Source organism: Eupeodes corollae, chromosome 2, assembly GCF_945859685.1.
Source record: "Eupeodes corollae chromosome 2, idEupCoro1.1, whole genome shotgun sequence".
NCBI classification, from domain to species: domain Eukaryota; kingdom Metazoa; phylum Arthropoda; class Insecta; order Diptera; family Syrphidae; genus Eupeodes; species Eupeodes corollae.
In genome coordinates this window covers 32,398,006-32,416,135 of record NC_079148.1, presented here as the reverse complement: position 1 = coordinate 32,416,135, position 18,130 = coordinate 32,398,006, and the positions used below count along the sequence as shown (strand labels likewise).

Below are 18,130 nucleotides of genomic sequence, written 5' to 3'. Positions count from 1 at the left end.
CCCAAACAATTGCTTAAGTATGTTTCAAGCTGGTTTTCGTGAGGGCTTTTTAACGGTTGACCATATTTTTGCTTTATCATGTTAAATTTAACAAATTTATCCAAAAGAAAAAGAAGATGTATGCTTGCTTTATCGATTTAAAAGCTGCAATTTAATACTGTCAATCGACAAGCTCTCATTTAAAAAGTGGCCTCACTTGGTATTTCTATTAAATTTCTAAATATCTTCGAAAAATTTGTATGTAAAACTTATGCAACAATTTTGGATGAGGCCGAAGTTTCAAATTGGTTTCAAACGATTGCAGGTGTTCCCCAAGGATGTATCCTCAGCCTAATCTTGTTTGCCCTCTGATGATATTTCAGATAATTTACCCGGTGGAGTTTGTTTTTTTGATACTCGTATAAAAGTTATGCTAGCGGATGACAAATTTTTTCTCCGGCTACAAATCAATAGGGTCCAAACGTACTGCAATATCTGGGACCTTAGAATAAACTCAGAGAAAACAAAGATAATTGGTATTTGAGGCACGGAGTTGTAGAAGGTTGAGAGAAGAAAGGTGGTTCTTTAACAATCAACCTATTGAATACAGGAATTCAAATATCTAGGAGTGTTGATGTCTACTAACGGAAGCTTCAAAAAACATGTTCAGCGTAAGTGTAAAGTAGCTAAAGTAGCTCTTAACATAATGTGGCCAACTTTCTTCTCAAACAAAAACATAGACTTAGGATCTAAATACCGAGTTTTCCAAGCAACCATTAAACCTTGTTTGTCTTACGATATTCAAATTTTTGGTCACACCTACTTTGAAGAATTTGAGTTGATACAATGCCTCTTTTTCAAAAGATTGTTTCGGTTACTTAATTCGACTCCAACCTATGCAATTCATGTTGAGTCCGGAATTGCGCCGATTCATATTAAAAATTTGATTTGCATGCAGATTTTTTGACAATGAGTAAACCAAGTTCGAGTCTTTACACATCTATCATGAAGGCTCTTTTGCGAACAGAAGCATCGCCATTTAAGGAATGGACTCAACTTGCCCGATTGCATAATGTTTTTCTTGAACTGAATGAGTTGAACATAGACAACAAGCAAGATATCTTTTCGAATACTATCGCAAAAGTTTATGAAAATATATATCTTCAACATTTAAATAGAGCATCATCATCGTCACCAAGGAAAATATTTAAAAATCTAAGCCACTCTTTAAATACTAATGCGACGGATTATTTCAATAATAATAATAATAGACTTTCTGCGAGAGCTATAGTTATAAATTTCATTGCAAGAGTTGAAATATTGAACTTGAATTATATTCCGCATCGCTCAGGTCTACCTCTCCTTTGCAATTATTATAACAGAAATGAGCGTGACGATATTTACCACTTCATAGCTATTTGTCCGATACTACAAGAAATTCGAAGGCTCTATTTTCAACATAGTGTCCTCTCTAGAGAACAAATGTTTGGTGTAATGAACAGATCCGTTGGATGGACAAATATCTTCATGTTCTGTGACCATGCTTTAAATTATCGAAGAAACTGTTTAACCTTTTAATTTTTGTTTAATTCCGTTTTCCTAAAAATATTAACTTACACATTTCTAAAACAATTTTTAATATGAATTTATACAAACGTAATCTAAAACGCATAAATCAATAGTCATCAAAAGATCATTTACTTTTTTCTGTTTGAGCGAATGTAAAACAACAAACTATATTTTTTTTGTATAACAAGAAATCTAATGAAAACCTACCAACTATTTATTTAATTATTTTACTAAAGCAAATGTTATTTTCTGGAAGCCAGCAATCTTGCCATGTTCATATATTATTTGTAAATTGTAAATTTTTTAATGAAATAAAGGAATAATAATAATAATAGATCAATATCCAGTTAATCCAAGAAGAAATTTTCATTTGATAGGGTTTTCGAAAATTTAAGGGAATAAAACATCAAACCAGTTATTTCAATATTTATTAAAAATATGCTGAATTTACAACGGTTCTTAGCCGTATATTCAAAAATTTAGCATACAAAAACTTAATGGGATCACAAACCGAAGACATATTAATATTTGAGAAAATAGATAAAAAACTTCTACTGCCGGAAGTCCTTAAATTGTAAAAATAAATTGTCTTACAAAAAATGTGATTTTAAAAGTTAGTATAGTTACAGAAACGTTACAATTACAATATACACAACAAATCAAAATAAAACAAATTGTGTTGAACGTGTATTACTTTAAAAATTAAAAAAAGTTATTAAATAAAATTTGAAGAATGAAATGAAGAATTGGTGCTGTTTATAGAAAAATCGATAGAACATTGACTTCTTTAATTTTAAGTATTTTAAAAAGTATTTTTTTGTTTAATTTTGAAAGTGTGACATATAGTTGTAAAAATATCAAAAAACTTGGTAAAAAATGTTAAAAGAAATATGTTTTTGAGGAATGTTATGTAAGAGTAGAACATAAATTTTTGTATATAATTACCGCAAAATTGCTATCAGTAGTCGAGTGTATGCTAGTTGATGGCGGCTAAAAAAATTGTACACATGTTTTTGTTTAAAAATATTACAAACAATTTCAAGGTAAAAAAAAAAAAGTAAAAAGATGGGCTCTTATTTTACATGAGGAAACAATTTTCAATATATTTTATCAAGATCAACATTCAGAACAAAATTTTAAACGTATTTACAAAACGTTTTATAAGTTTCTGCTTTTTAAGTTTTTATTTTCTTCATGGATGAAAGATACTCACTTTACAAACTGCAGTTTCATTATTTGGAGATACTGGTGTTCCTTTGAGATCTTTTCCGCCACGTTTCGGGCTCAATTTGTGTACAATTTTGGAACTTTTAACATTAAGCTTTTGTTGTTTTTCTTCTCGAACTTGTAAAAGAGTTGGCTTAGTTAGTTCTTTATTTGCATCGATAAGTTTTTCATAAGACCAAAAATATTTTGTCCACCAGTCCTTGTTGTTTTCATCATCGGTATCGTATTCTTGAATCGGATCTATGGACGTCGATTTACGTTTTGGATGTTGCTTTTTGCCTCTGAAATTAAAATAGGACTTAATTAAGTTAAGCTACAAAAAATTAGATTTAATTGATATTCAAAAAAAAAATGTTGCCCAGTATTCTCATAGAACATATTTGGACTTCCTCTCATCTAAAAATGTCAATTTTAATTAAAACAACATTTTATTTCTAATACAGAAATTCTGTTTTAATCAGTTTGGTATTTTCATTTCATATTCCAACAAAAAAAAACTTAAGTAATAGATTTCTCTGTGAATTAGAAAAGACAACCAGCGAAAGAATTTGGAATTGATATGCAATAATTGTGTTTTGATCAATTTTTCATTTGAGTGCTACCAAATTCACTTAACATTGATTTATCTGTCAGTTGAAAATGTCAAATTTACGGAAAACATTTCCAAATGAGTAAAAAGAAGTTCCATTTGGATTCAAATGTGTTTTTTAAAATTACTTGTGAATTGTTAGGTAATGCTTAAAAATTAAAACTGCATCGTTAAAAAATTGAAAATTAAAAACTTACATTTTAGTAACACACGCAGCTCCATAGAGCGTCAAATTTTCACATGAAGATTTGTTAGACATATACAAATCCTTCGGCCCATTTGCTGTAATTCTTGGCATTTCATTATCGTTCCTCTCCTGATTGGGTGATGGCAAAATTATATGCCCCCCGATTGTCTTGTATTTAGTGAAATCCTCCTTGGGTGGTGGCTTATACATATAACGGTGAATTGATGTAATTTGGTGGGTTCCAACGAGGGTATATCGACCAAAAGATCGACAATCTACACAACGAATGGTAATTGGTGGGGCATAGGTTTCTTCCAGGGGCAATTCCAGCTCAATGGATTTCAACATACTTGGGAAATTGGGATTCTTCTTAGCATTCTGAATTATGTTCGAACTTAAGATCTTGCCCGAACACTCGACATCTATGCGAGGTTTATCCACTGACATGAAATGGATTCTCTTCAGATCACGCAATCCCCAAAAAAGTACCTCAAGCTTGAATTTTGCCAAATGTGGCCGGACTTCTTTAGGCACTGGGAATATTGTACCCGGTGAGGGAGCTGAATTCCTATCACGCTTTGGTTCTATTTGACTGATTTTGGGTTCTGTCATTCGAGGCATATCACTTGAGCCGATTTCAAGCATTTCAAAGGCGGCCAATAGTTCACCAGCCTCATCGGGTCCTCGTACTATGTCGAACCATTCAAGGGTTGGTGTGGTGTAGACAGTGTCTTTCAGCTTGACACGGGGCTTAGCTATGGCCCGCCCAATAAATTCCGACTTTCCCACCTTGTCCTGGTCATAGATCTCAATGATAATCGTGGGGGGATCCCTTTTGATCTCATCTTGAGCCCCATAAACCAGGACTTCTTCGAACACCAAAAGCTCATCCCAAGTGGGGCTTAGAGTTTCTTCGATGACTTGTGTGGTTTTTGTAAATTCCGTTACATACACTATTGCATATGGGTCACTTAAGCCCGACGCATCTGAACCAATTAGAGACCTGGCTTGATAGATATGAGCTCTGAGTTGAAAAGTCTGTAAAAAAATAAATAAATTCAACGATTAAAGACTAAACCCTCTATCGATTGCTATATCATCTAACATGCTTCTCAAGATAGTGAATATGATTTGGAGCCATTGCTCTTGGTCGGTCAGCATTTCTCAATTCATGTGAAAGATCATAGCCATGTGGTAGGCCTTCAAAGAAATGCTCCTTATGGTTAACCACTCCTAACCAAAGAAAAATCGATAACTTTGCCTGAAGATACCAACTAGCAGATCCAGCAGCCTGTTTCCACGGAAGCTATATGTATGTATACGAGTAAAAGTAAAATAGTTGTATCCATTTCATTGGAACTTATTATCACCATAACACCTACCCTCAGGAACAACGTTTGAACTTTCCCACAATGCACACCGCATTCTTCCTCTGTCTCTGAGTAGATTAAATCTCTGGCGGATACTCTATGATAGGCTATACGTTTTCCATTCGCAATCATCCACACAAATATATCCGGGAGGGAATGTTGTGGCTTTTTGGGGGAGTTAAAAGTATATATAAACGTACATACATAAAGAGACATAGAGACACATGCATATGGATTAGGAAGGCAGGAAAATTTAAGGTATAGGAAGGAATTAGGTAAGTCACACATTAGAATGTGAATATGAGAGAAGTTTTGTTTTCATTATTTAAGTACTCACATCATCAATCAAAAACTTTAATTTCTGTAAATAAGTTTTTGCGGTCTTGTAACGTTCCAAAAGGGAGCTACGAGTCACTAATGCACGCAAATTACGTGCCATATTTCCAAGGGATTCCTATAGATAAGTTTTATTTGATTAAAAATTGTATTTTAATTAAAAAAAGGTTATAGTTCTTGTATTGAGAGGTGTAAAAGCTAAAAACTTACAATTTCACGTTGACAGAGTTTCATTCTTTCTTTGTCGAGTTTGGTGTTTCCACTTCCGGGACCAGCCAGATTGGATTTTGTTATTGCCAGGTACTTCACACACGATGCTGCCAATTCTTCCAGAGTCCCCCGTAGTCGAACATCCGACTTCGGATCTTCATCTTCAATCATTTTATTGGTTTCATTGAGACCATCTTCCTGAAATTGAACATTCATTCAGGAAAAATGTCCAAATTTCTTTTAGCTATTCATTCCATTCTTTTCACTAACCATTTTATCAGCCATTTTTGATAACATATTACTGTTATACATGCGTCTTCTCAAATCCGGCAGAGCACACCTCACATCCATGCAAGGTTTGTAATCCCAATAAGGCAAATAATAATGAGTTTTATTGTGACTTGTTGGCTTACAAGCATTTGTCGTACTACTATAGGACGTACTATCGACTGTCTCCAAGGCCCCTTCATCATCATCGGCTGTGGTGAAACTTTCATTGTGTCCATCCAATGAATTTCCAGCATTTCCCATGCTCAGCTCAAAGAAAACCGTTCGATCACTAACCTTCTTATCGATCATCGAAGCCTCAAGAATTGTGCCGAATAAAAAGAATTCTTCACACTTTGAGTAAGATGATTCTGAAATGGGATAACTTGGCTCGAGTTCGACATTTTTCTCTGTAGTTGGTTCGACATTATCGGTTATTTCAGTTCGAATGGCAATTAAAAGTCGAGCCCGATAGCTTACACCTTCCCCGAGACCGGTATTAAGATTTGAATGCTGATCTAGAAGACTATAGTCCCTAGTTGATCCATAGAGATGTATGAATGAAGGGCCGAAAGTCGGAAGAAAGCCTTTTTCTCCATCGTTCGAAATCTGCTTCAGATCAATGTAGTGGGTTCCAATGATTGAAGGCTTCATGGGGTCTGCATCACGAAGTTGGATCTACATTAAAGTAAACAAATCTTAAGAGTGACGGCTGTTGGAAAATGATGATTTCTTAAATCTGACCTTAATTCGCTGGCACAAGGGTGGAAACATCTCTGTGAAAACAAGTTGTTCATTCCAAACGGGAGCATAGGCGTTCTTTTTGACAGTTGTCTTACCCTAGATGAAAAATCATAAATCTTAGAAGGAAAAACTTTAAAATGTGTTTAAAAAAAACAACTAACCATCAATCCAGCAAATGAAACCTGAACATAAGGGCTAACCAAGTCCTTAGATTCTCCTGTAAGAGCTTTTTTGACATTTGCCATAATTGAAGAATTCATTCTTGGCAGTCCGTCAGCACGATAAATTTTTACTATAAATTTAGCTCGTTGTCTTTCGATAGGTACTCCATCAGGTAGAAGGAGATTTCTAAAATAAACAACAAACAATGTAAATATAAGAGAAAGTTAAAAGAGATTCAGAGGAAGATTCACTCTTACGCTTCAATATCATCGGGATCCTTTTCGGATTTCTGAGGCACCTTAACTGTATCACCTTTTCCTATTATTCCAATATCACATTTTAAATAGCCTTTTGGTCCACTATAGAAATCATCCGGATCAGAAAGTAAAGCCCATTTATGGTAGAATTGATGGTCTTTTAAGAGAAAAATTATGTGATTTAAGAGTAAGTCAATTGTTATTGCAAATTTAAGAGAAATTTAGTAAAAATTTAAGATGAAGAGAACAACAGATCGTGCAGTAAAATTGAAAATCAGTTTTAAATGAGAGATAAATGAATTTGCTAGTTTAAATTTACCTGAATAAATGTTGAATTTATTATATTTACATGAATCGTTGTAGATTGATTTAAAATTAGAAATTAAATAAAAGAACATTTGAAAATATTGAAAAAGTTGAAGCTATTACAGCGATATGCATAAGTTATGGATAAAACTCAGTGGATTTTATTTAATTAAGGCGGGAATCATCGTACAGATTTATTTAATCACTAACTTTAACTATATCCATGACCACATATTTTTTTTGTAGTGAATTATACGGAGTGTAGTTTCATCAATTAATTCATAATAATTGTATTAAATCAATTCAATATCGATGAAAGTTGAAACTTTGGTTTAAAGTTTTGACATAAAACAAACAACCACATTTTGTCATACAAATCAGTGATATATGTAAATTTATGGTATATTTAAACGATGTGCTGCCTTAGTAATTAAATTGACACTTTCATATAATAATAATTATATTTTAGAAGGAAACGCTCCCGGAATATTTTAATTACCACCTAATTGACCATAAAATCATTTAACTTGATTCATTTTGAATACCCATATAAATATCAATGATTCAAAGGGAAGGTGACATAAAAAAGATTTAGTGTTTTAAGCTTTTTTTTTTAATAAATATAAAATATGTAATCTAATCATGCATATTTAGGTAGCTATACTTCATTACCTATATAAACACATTTTTACGCATAAAATAAGCTAATTGAAGCATTACTATACCTATAAAATTAACATTCAGTAGCTTTTAAAATAAATACAAGTGAAATTCCTATAAGTAATGTTTATTGTTGTTTTTGTACAGTAAGTTTAACAAATGACGCAAATACTTTTTTCTTAATTCGACATCTTTTTCCAACATCAAAAATATTACATATCTATTTGAGAAAAAGGTGAAATAGGTGAACAATAGACAGAGATAAAGAAAAACACTCATAGAATAAAACACCAAACATAATATAAATTTGGTACAGTTGAATTCGGTTAGATCTTTGATTTGGGGTTATTTGAAACAAAAAAAAAAAACAGGCTGGGTGCGACCCACACTGTTAAAAACAATATTTCTCAAAGTTTTGAAAAGATATTTAAGTCGAAAATCAATTTTTACCTACTTTTGTTAATTTTTTTTTAGGTTTCTAATTTTTTGTAAAAAGGAGACTGTCAATTCGGTCTTTCTCAAAATGGTAGGTACTCAATTTTGAGAACAATATTTTTTAAAAATACAATTATTTTAAAGCCAATGTCTCAAGTGGAAAATTTAATTTTTTTTTTAGGTTTTTAATTTTTCTAAGAAAACTGTCAATTCGATTTTTCTCAAAATTTTACTGAATGTTGAAAACAATATTTCTTATAATTGGAAGCCATAAAATTTTGAAAAAAATATTTGAGTCGAAATTCAATTTTTACCAACTTTGAGTAATGTTTTTTTGTTTTTTATTTTTTTAAAAAACAACTTTTCAATTTGGTTTTTCTCAAAATTTTACCAGATGTGAAAAACTTTATTTTTCGCTGCACAAAATTGTTTTGGAGAGGGTTTGGAAACACTAATGACGGAAATACTGCAAGAAGATTTTGTTTTAAATCAGAAGCAACCGCTCGAATAATCGGAGTCAATGGAGATGTTATAATGAGGCTCAAAGTAATATTGAACGTTTTGAATTGCAGAGAAGTAGTGAATGCAGTTAAATTTGGGGAGTATACTAAGAAAACGGCAGAGCTTTTAAAACAAAAGTATCCTGAAAAACTAGTCATACAAAATATTGGTTCATAGTCAAAATATCATTGAAAACAAACACAAACACTACCACTGGGAGAACTGTCAGAAGAAGCCTAGGAATGCAAAAATAAAGACTACAAGAAATATCGATATCAGTGGTCTATTTCACCAAATTACAATTACAATCACAAATTTGTAATTGTAAACTACAATTACAAATTTGTAAACTGATTTTCTGTTTCACAAACTACAAAATTCAATCCAATAAATTTGTAAGAAAAGAGACACAAAAAAGTTAAAATTGTAGTTTCTAATTACAAAAAAAGAAAAACCGTTTCACCGTTTGATTTCCAGACTTGTAAACTACAATTTATTTTCACAAATTTTTAAGTCGGCGGACAGAGAAGTTAGCTATAAATAAACAACATACAATTTTTCTTCCAAACTTAATATGTGAGAAAAAAGATGTGTTATTTGGTAAATTTTCGAACGTTATAACACACAATGCCAAGTTTATAGAGTGGCAACAAATTTTTGAAAATATAAGATCCCATGGAATTTTAATAAAATGTCAATAAAAAGTTTTTTTTTCTGTCAATGCTTGATCCAATTTGTCCTATTATTTCCTCCGCCTTTACACATTCCAAGCGAAATTTGTGGTGTAAAAGTATCAGAAATTTCAAAATTTATACGCGGTTGAAACATTTTTCTTCGTCTACGTATATGTTGCACGAAATGGTCACTTGAAACACTATCGGTGGTACTATGCCTGCGACGACGTAACGACATTCTTAAACTGGGAGAAAATATCTTTATTGCAAATTACAAATTGTAATGAAATCTACACATCATCTTTCTATTGTAAGAAATTTTCATTAACTGCACAAAATTGTAAATACTTACAAAAAAATTTATTTTACAAATTTGTATTTGTAAACTACAACAAAAAAAACGTTTTAGTGAAACGCAAATAATGAAATTTCTACAAAAACAGAAAAAATCAACATTTCTGCAAATTTGTTAAAAAAGTGTAAAGTTTCAAGTATTCGGCAGAATTAGGACCTTTTTAACATGCTTGCAACCTCTTCGGATCCACTTATTTCTTCCTTAAGGCATGTGAGAAACCAAAAAGCTCTGAAAGAACGATACTCTCCAGAAATAATGAGATAGTTTTCAAGAAATTTAGTGTTTATATATTAATTTGTTTTGTCTTTATTTCTTTTTACACTGTTTTACTTTTGATATATCACCAAAATACATTATGTATTCTTGAATACTAGGAAATGAAAAAAAAAATATTGCTATGCTTACCACCTTTGTTAAAACTTTTTATTTTAACACACATTTCTGAAACACAATGTAAACGTTTTGTTTTAAGAGTCACAATTTTTATAGCCTTGGAAATTTCCTTCAAGTTAAAAAAAAAATTAAAGCAATAAATGTATTCGTTTAGGAGATATGATTTTTGCAACCAAAAAAGTCAAAACGGGCTTTTCGGACATAAACATCCTAAATACTATTTAAAGCTTCTCTAACTCCTCTTAGATTGAATTACCACATTATGGTACCTAAGTTTCGCTTTCTATTTTTGATTATTCAATGGTATAATAATTTTATAATAAATTTAAAAAAATTATTTACATAAGTCTATATCATTAATTTTCCAACCAAAAGTAATACATTTCTTTAGTAAAAAATAACCATAGAAAGTCCTTGAAAAAAAAATACACCTGGGCGTATACGTGGTTTTTCATATTCTTTGTTTTAATCGTTTACTTTTTTACTGTTCTTATTTTTTTGTTCATTCAATCAGAAAAAAAGTTTATTTTTTATATACCATCTTCACATAGCCAACTTCAGATTTTTACTTCAAAATAAATATTTCTTTAGTATACTTTCATTTTTAGTACCCATCAAGTTGTTCATCATACAAGATAAGGATCCAATCTTTTATTTATGTATATTTTTTATTTAAAATATAAACGAGAAAAGAATATAAAAATATAAGAAAAAGATTGCAAAAACATCGCATTTATATTGTATTGACGATTTCAAACATAAATTGTGTGCAATTTTTACTTTTTACCCCAGAAAAATAGCACATATAAAAGAATACATTTTTTTGGATTTGATAGAGTTTGGCAAAAGTTTTCAAGGATATGAACATTTATAAACAACCAACTTCAACTGCACCAAATTTAAAATTGACAAAAAAAAGATGAATAAATAAAATTTAACACCTCCTTACCTCTGTGTGCCCATATTGTCGCTACATCTATTTTAAATGTGCCAATCATTTTATTAGGCCGAAGGACACTTCTACTTTGTAATACCTTACATGTTCCATTAAATATTTTTGTTTGTTTTGTGTCATTTTTTACAAAGAAGAATTTAATTTTGAATACAACAAGAAGAGAGATGAACAAGTAGAATAAAAAGAAGACAAAGAGAATAAAAGAAAACAAGAAACAAAATTAACAATTTAAAAACCAGCATACATTAAGAGATAATTTATTATTAAAAAAATGCTTTTTAATGTTAATTAAATATACAAAACATAAGAACAAAAATAAAGAAAAAACAGCACACACTCACAAAACAAAGAAAACATCATGAAAATTCATTATCCATAAGGAAGAGTGTATTTGATCATGCACCTTTTTAAGATTGGGGTAGGACTTTATGCGTCGAAAACAGTAGATCTTTGGTTTAAAAATTCTTATGAAATGTAATTTTGAAATATTGTGTTTTTCTAAAATTAAAAACTTGACAACAGTCAATGTAAGTTTTACCCTACACTGTTGTTTTTTTCAACAATTTATTTATAAACTTGTTATTTTGGGATGCTTTTTAGAAAACTTATTTTTATTCTCAATGACACAAGATATATGTTCCAAAAATTGAAAATTTCTAGAGCTAAGGTTTTCTAAAATATTGGAATAGAATTTAGAATTACCAAAAATCACCTGAGTCCTACAGAAATGTCATTCACTTGACGTTTCACTGTTGTGAAGTATATTTTAACTTGAATTAAACCTTCAAATAAATGTATGAAAACAAAATTCAATACATGATAAGAAAAGTCAAAAGATGATACTCATCAACGATAACTAAATTTACCAATTTTCTTTAAGAATCCCTTAATATGGTAAGTTACCACATAACCATTCTTAAAATGTAGTGATTTGTAAGCAGATCCGGCACTGATTCAACACCTTCACTATTAGCACACTCACATATTCTTCTCTGCATTCAAGCGAATGAACTTCGCTTCAAGGGGTTCTGAATTTGATTCAGTATGCAGTCGAGCTCAAGGTAATCCATTGTACTCGTTTAAATGAATACAAATACCTGTTGCGTCTTCAGACGATGATACAAAAAAACATTATGAGATAAGGATAACGAAGAAGGAGCATATTTTGTATACCCTAATAAAGGACCTACCCCAATACTTTTTTTAGGTTTCAGAGTCTGTAAACGCACATTTTATCAGCGACAATGAAAACAGTAATCTTAAAATTTAATATTGTAATTGTGGTTGCATAGTTGGCAGAATGTAATGAAATGCCACAAATGGAAATTGTTTACAAGATATTGAGGTTCCGAACAATTTCTTATGCATAAAGCCATTTTTTAATACAGTTTTTTACTAGTTTAATTTCAGTTTTTAAGATTCACAAAAGGTTTCCAAAAACATGACAAGTCTTGTCAATCTTTTTCATATTTTACATCATTTTTAAATTACATATGTATAGTAGTCAAAAAGTTAAAGGTTTTCAAACATGTTTGGAAAACTTTTTTGTATTGTGTATGTTTTTGGACCGCTTTAGGCAAAACTTAAAAAATCATGACCAAAGGCGAAAATGACAATGAAATAAGTTAAGGAAACAGACATTTCAAAATTTAATTAGAATAATGAAAACATGCCTCAGTTTGGTTTTCAACTTTTCGTTTCGTAGAATCGTAACCAGCCTACACACATACACGTATACGATGTGAACGAGCATAATAATGGATTTTGTAATAATATTTTGAGGCTAAAAAAGAGGACTTTTATCTTTGTGATCTGAATAGCAATAAGTCTGGTCTGGAGAATTTTTACTCTTGTTGGTTGTGTGGGAAGTGGGAGTCATAATATAGCTGTCGGTCTTTATAATAGGTATGAGTTTTTATGAAACGAGAGGAAAAAAAAAAGAATTTAAGATTTTGTTTTTGTTTTCTTTTTTATTATGATGACATTGCGGCATGCAGTCATGCAGATTTGAAATTCCCTAGAATATGTTAGTTAGACTTTTTTTGTATACTTTTTACACGACATGTCTCATAACTAAAGGGCATGTCTATATATAATATTTAAAAAGTATAAAGGTGGTGTTTGTGTTGCGATTTTGTTGTTGGTATAAAAGGTCACGAAAATTATGATAAACGAGGCAATTTTGCACACAAAAAAGACAACAATTAAGCACACTGATTTTGAAAACACCTCAGTTTACCTTTAATTTGTTGATTGAGAGTAATCAACTTTAAGTTATGTATGACTTTTTATGATTCTCAAGGCCATAGTTACACGTTTTTTGTTTTTTTTTTGGTTTCAGAGGCTTTAACGAAATATTATTTCTTACTTTCTTGCAGTAAGTATACTAAAGTTTGTGCAATATAAAAATGAATAAACATATTCTATTATTGCTTAGGAAATTCTAAAATTAATGTTTAATGGAAGTGTGATGGTGTAAAAGTTAGAAAAATATACTTGAAAATGTTCCACTATTTAAATTTTTGTGTAAACCAATTCAATAAAATTTGTAAAAAATGGTCAAATTAAAAATATTCGATAGGCTAGCCATTTTTATGTTATCAAGCCTTTAATTTACCTAGGCAGGCACATATGTGTTTTTTCGGTTTGGGTACGAAATCCCGAATCACGAAATTCTCTTTTACATAATCCCTCATCAATAAATCCCACTGGTTCAATACTAAATCAACAGCACAGTATAAATTTTACTTTCCATAATGGTGACACCAATTGATGAGAATCAACATGAACGAATTTTCGTACTGAAAAAAAGTATATAAGAAATTTTTTTCTTTGGAAATGATTAAGTTTTCAATTTTGTCAAGAACTCGGTGAAGTAAGGCTTCTTAAAGAGAAATAGTAAACTTTTAATTTCTTGGGTAAGGTGTAGGTTGGGTTAGTTTTGGTTTCGTTAGGTAGCGAAGGGATATTATTTGGAAATTGTGTTTTGACTATATTTTTTTCAGAACAAAATTAAAAACAAATGTTTTGGTGTTTCAAATATAGAAAACCTTTTAAAAGCGCCTACTTTTCGTTTTTGAATAAAAGCAACTGCGGGTGACCCGCTTCACGGATCCGTCACTTCGCTTAAAAAATTCACCTTACTGCCAGATCTCAGCAGTTGCTCTATGACAAAGTGAAATTAGTCCAAATTATTTAGCGAAGTAAGACCAACTTATTTTTACAGTGAGGCATGAACGTACCTTTTTGGGCACCATTTAGGATTTGGGGTAGGTGCGAGGTTGAGTTGGTGCAAAGTTTCTTTGTATTTATAGTAAAATATGACGTTGAAAGGAAATAAAACCAAATTAAATAAGGTCAATTCTTGAAATTTTACCTTATTTTGCTCGGCTTTATTTCACGGCCCGGAGTTTAAAAAGAAGTTAAGTTTTAGTTTTTAGCGTTTCTGAGCCGTTTTTCCCACTTGATGGAACAAATTGACATTGTGCAATTAGAACTACAACCACTGATTTTAAGTAACTGTTACAATATGGATATAAAATAAAATAAAAGTGTGATAAAGAACTTCTTTATTAAATTTAAGTTTTCGTATTTATATACTAAGGCGATAATAAAGAAAAATGTTTAACTCGCCATTATCCAATTTGGAATTGGTTCCATTTTTTTCTATTTACCTGTGACTAAACATTATTAATTTTACTTTTGTTTTCTGTGTTTTCATATTTTATATCTCTATCTATAGACATGTAATTTTTGTCTTTGAGTTTAAAAGTATGTACAAGTACATCTAAAAAATGTGCTCCACCTCCGTTAATCTCTATTTTCATTCTGTTGGCAAGTACCTAACCTTCCCTTCCTGACTTTTGTTGTTCTGCACAAAAGAACAAAAACGAAAACCACCTTTGCTTCAGGCTTTTCATAAAAATTGAACTTCTAATTATGATGTCAAAAAATGTAGGATAAATAGAAGGAAAACAAGAAAAAGAAGTAATAACAGAATGGGAATGTTACCTTACCTATAAGGACTTTCTTAAACGCAGTTACAAAATATTGTTTGTCTTAAGATAGTATTTACACAGCTGTAAATATTAAATTTCTTATAAATCATTTAAACAAAACAAAAAAATAGGACAAAAAAAAATTTGACACACAGACAGAAGTTCAAAATTATCATTCCAAAAATTTGACAAAGTTATAATAAATCATCTCATATATTCAAGACACAACATTCAAATAAAAGTATACACAAATGTTTTCAAAGAGAAGAACATTAAATTTTAAGAAACACATACATTTTAAAAAATTACAAGAAAATATAATTTTTGAAAGAGAAAAATGTTTTTTTTTTTTTTGTTGAAATACCATTTGCATCATAGACGGTCTTGAGATCAATCCGGAAGTTACCAACAACTGTTCCGGAACGCAAGAATTTCCTCGAATGGATAACCTAAATACACATTATACATACAATACGCACAAGCATAAAAGGAGTTAAATAAACATTTAATGTTTTTCTTTTGTTTTTTATAATTTTTCTTAGCACGCACCCACAAAATAAAATAAATCTCTACATAAACATATTTCAGGTAAAAGTTCTTCTTTTTTTTTAGGCGGGGAAGGCAGGTAAAAGAAAATGTTTTTCAAGATTTTATTCACGGAAGAAAAACAAAACAATAATATAAAAAAATTCAAAACATTTATGGGGAAACAAAAAAATTAAGTTATGAGGAAGACGGAACCTACAGAATAGGTTGGTGGTGTTGGAGGCATAGCTAAAGGTGACATAACAATGGTCCTTTAAAAATTGTAACCTAAACCATTTTTTTTCCATCCATTAAACTCCCTGTTTATTTTCCAACAACCATAACTTTCTAAAGTCCTTCTTCCTGTTATGGTAGCCATCCGCGTCCGCTTCCGTTCTGTTGCCCGTATACCGTAACTTAAGTGGACAGATGATATTACTACAGACATTTTTATTATTTTCTTTGTCTGGTGGGAGAAGAAGCTGAAGAAGATGAAAAAAAGTAAAAAGGAAAACAACAAATTGTGAACAGAAAAAGAAAGCTCACTTCTTGTTACTACTACAGGTTGAAAATGCTGAAGTCGATGCCAACGGCTGTGGCAACTGACAGTGGCAAAGGCAGTAACAGTATCAGCAGCAGAAGGTAAACAGGATATCCAGGATTTTTTTAAGGAGAAAATGTAATGGTTTGATGGATTGGATGTGCTAAGTCGGCTTTGAATACTTATATTTCCTGTTGGACGCTGAAGTTGTTCCACAGAAAAATGACTTGTTTTTTCTTTTTTTTCTTGGGAAGCCGTCAGTCAGTTAGGATTGATACAATTTTTAGGCACTCGTAAACCCACTTGGTGGTCGTCATTTATGATTGACATGAAGGTTAGACTACTATATTTATATTGAGGAGGTTTTAACGAGTGAGCGATTGAAATTTATGAATATAAGACAACAGGTTTACTCGTCGTCTATTCATTCGCTGAAGGGTTTTGTTTTGAGAAGCGATAAATTATATATATGAGTTTTCTATGCCTACGCACTAACCGCAATAAATTATAAGTCCTAATTGGAATTTAGTGGATCAAATTTGTTGTTTTTTTTAAATGCGGGTGTCAATGAAGTCAATCAATAAAAACAAATGATGCAACATCTTAAGGGTAATAAGGTGATTATGATAATTGAGATAGAAACTTGTAGTCTCTGTGAGAAAGATTAAGTGTAGGTAGTAATATATCATTTTAATTAGCTCTACAAGAAGTCTCTAGATAAACATACAAATATGAGAAGAAATATATAATTTCACCTTACTTCCTCGAGGAACCCTCTAAAATACCTATATCAATAAGATTAATTTTTTAGATCCCTGATATACTCTTGAAAGGGATTTGCTCAAAAAAAATTGAACTTTTTCATACCATCATGCAAAGACTTACACCAGAATTTGATAAACAAAGCTTGGATTATTTTTTTCAAAATATGAGCTCTAACTTTCAGAGCACTTCTAAGGGTACGTGAAGAGGTTTGGCTGCAATTGATATGTAAACAAACAGAACTGTCGTTTTTTAAAGCGAGCACGATACAAATGAGACTCTTGAAAATCCATCCTTAAAAACTCATTGTTTTTTTCGCTTTACAAAGTAGTTCTACATAAAAGTAAGCCCAATGTCTAAAGTCATTGGAAGTTTCATTACCAATATCAAACTATTTGATTAGGTGCTATTTTCTTAAGGATCATATTTTGATATTTAACAGTTAAAAACTACTCCATCGCTTAAAATGGAACAATTTAAAGTTAAGTTAATACAGTTTTCAAGACGGGCAATCACAAGGAATGTCGTATCTTCACTGATGTTTTTTGAAATAATAGCAAATGAGTGCGTAAATGATATTATATGGCCAATTTTTATTCGCACTCTTACAGTAGCCGGAGTGCTTAAACATCTCAATACACACAAATCCGCTGGCCCGGATGCTATCCCTGCTACTGTTATAAAAAGGCGTTCTTTAACTTTGGCAAAACAACTAAGTAAGCTTTTTCATCTATGAGTTCCGAGTAGATGGAAAACAGTTTTTATTCAACCTGTACTTAAAAACGGCGAATCATCCTCCTCCCTCATTAGAAATTTGTTGTACTTCAAAGGTTTCTCAACAACCGGCAGTACGGCTTTAGTAGAAATATATCCTCTGATTATATCATGGTTAATCTCACAGATATTCGTTCTTTAACCAAACTTCACGAATGTGGAATGCCGTACCACACTCTGTTTTTCCCAGTCATTCCAATGTTCAAGAATTCAAAACCGAAATCTGCTTTCCAAGCTCTCCTTCCTTTAGTAATGTTTAATTGTGTCTCTGGAATATTAAGATATTCAAAACCCTTTAAGTTTGCGCTAATTACAAATGGAAATCCCAAACGTGTCACTGTTGTGATTTTGGTA

At 31.1% G+C, this 18,130-nt stretch overlaps 1 protein-coding gene across 3 annotated transcripts in view; it reads right to left on the bottom strand.

Annotated features, from left to right (window-relative positions):
* The window catches only part of LOC129944220 (otoferlin-like), a 199,237-nt gene that overhangs the window by 5,095 nt on the left and 176,012 nt on the right, over positions 1 to 18,130 (bottom strand). The window contains exons 11-22 of one of the 3 annotated variants that reach the window (XM_056053515.1): positions 15,539 to 15,623; positions 6,898 to 7,054; positions 6,640 to 6,826; positions 6,479 to 6,574; positions 5,738 to 6,412; positions 5,468 to 5,665; positions 5,259 to 5,375; positions 4,934 to 5,086; positions 4,657 to 4,857; positions 3,562 to 4,589; positions 2,762 to 3,056; positions 2,494 to 2,538 (exon numbers count right to left, since the gene is read on the bottom strand). In XM_056053515.1, the coding sequence (XP_055909490.1) occupies positions 2,494 to 2,538; positions 2,762 to 3,056; positions 3,562 to 4,589; positions 4,657 to 4,857; positions 4,934 to 5,086; positions 5,259 to 5,375; positions 5,468 to 5,665; positions 5,738 to 6,412; positions 6,479 to 6,574; positions 6,640 to 6,826; positions 6,898 to 7,054; positions 15,539 to 15,623 (3,237 nt within the window). Of the gene's footprint in view, positions 1 to 2,493; positions 2,539 to 2,761; positions 3,057 to 3,561; positions 4,590 to 4,656; positions 4,858 to 4,933; positions 5,087 to 5,258; positions 5,376 to 5,467; positions 5,666 to 5,737; positions 6,413 to 6,478; positions 6,575 to 6,639; positions 6,827 to 6,897; positions 7,055 to 11,170; positions 11,256 to 15,538; positions 15,624 to 18,130 lie in introns of all 3 variants that reach the window. The other 2 variants (XM_056053514.1, XM_056053516.1) reach the window with 2 other exon arrangements.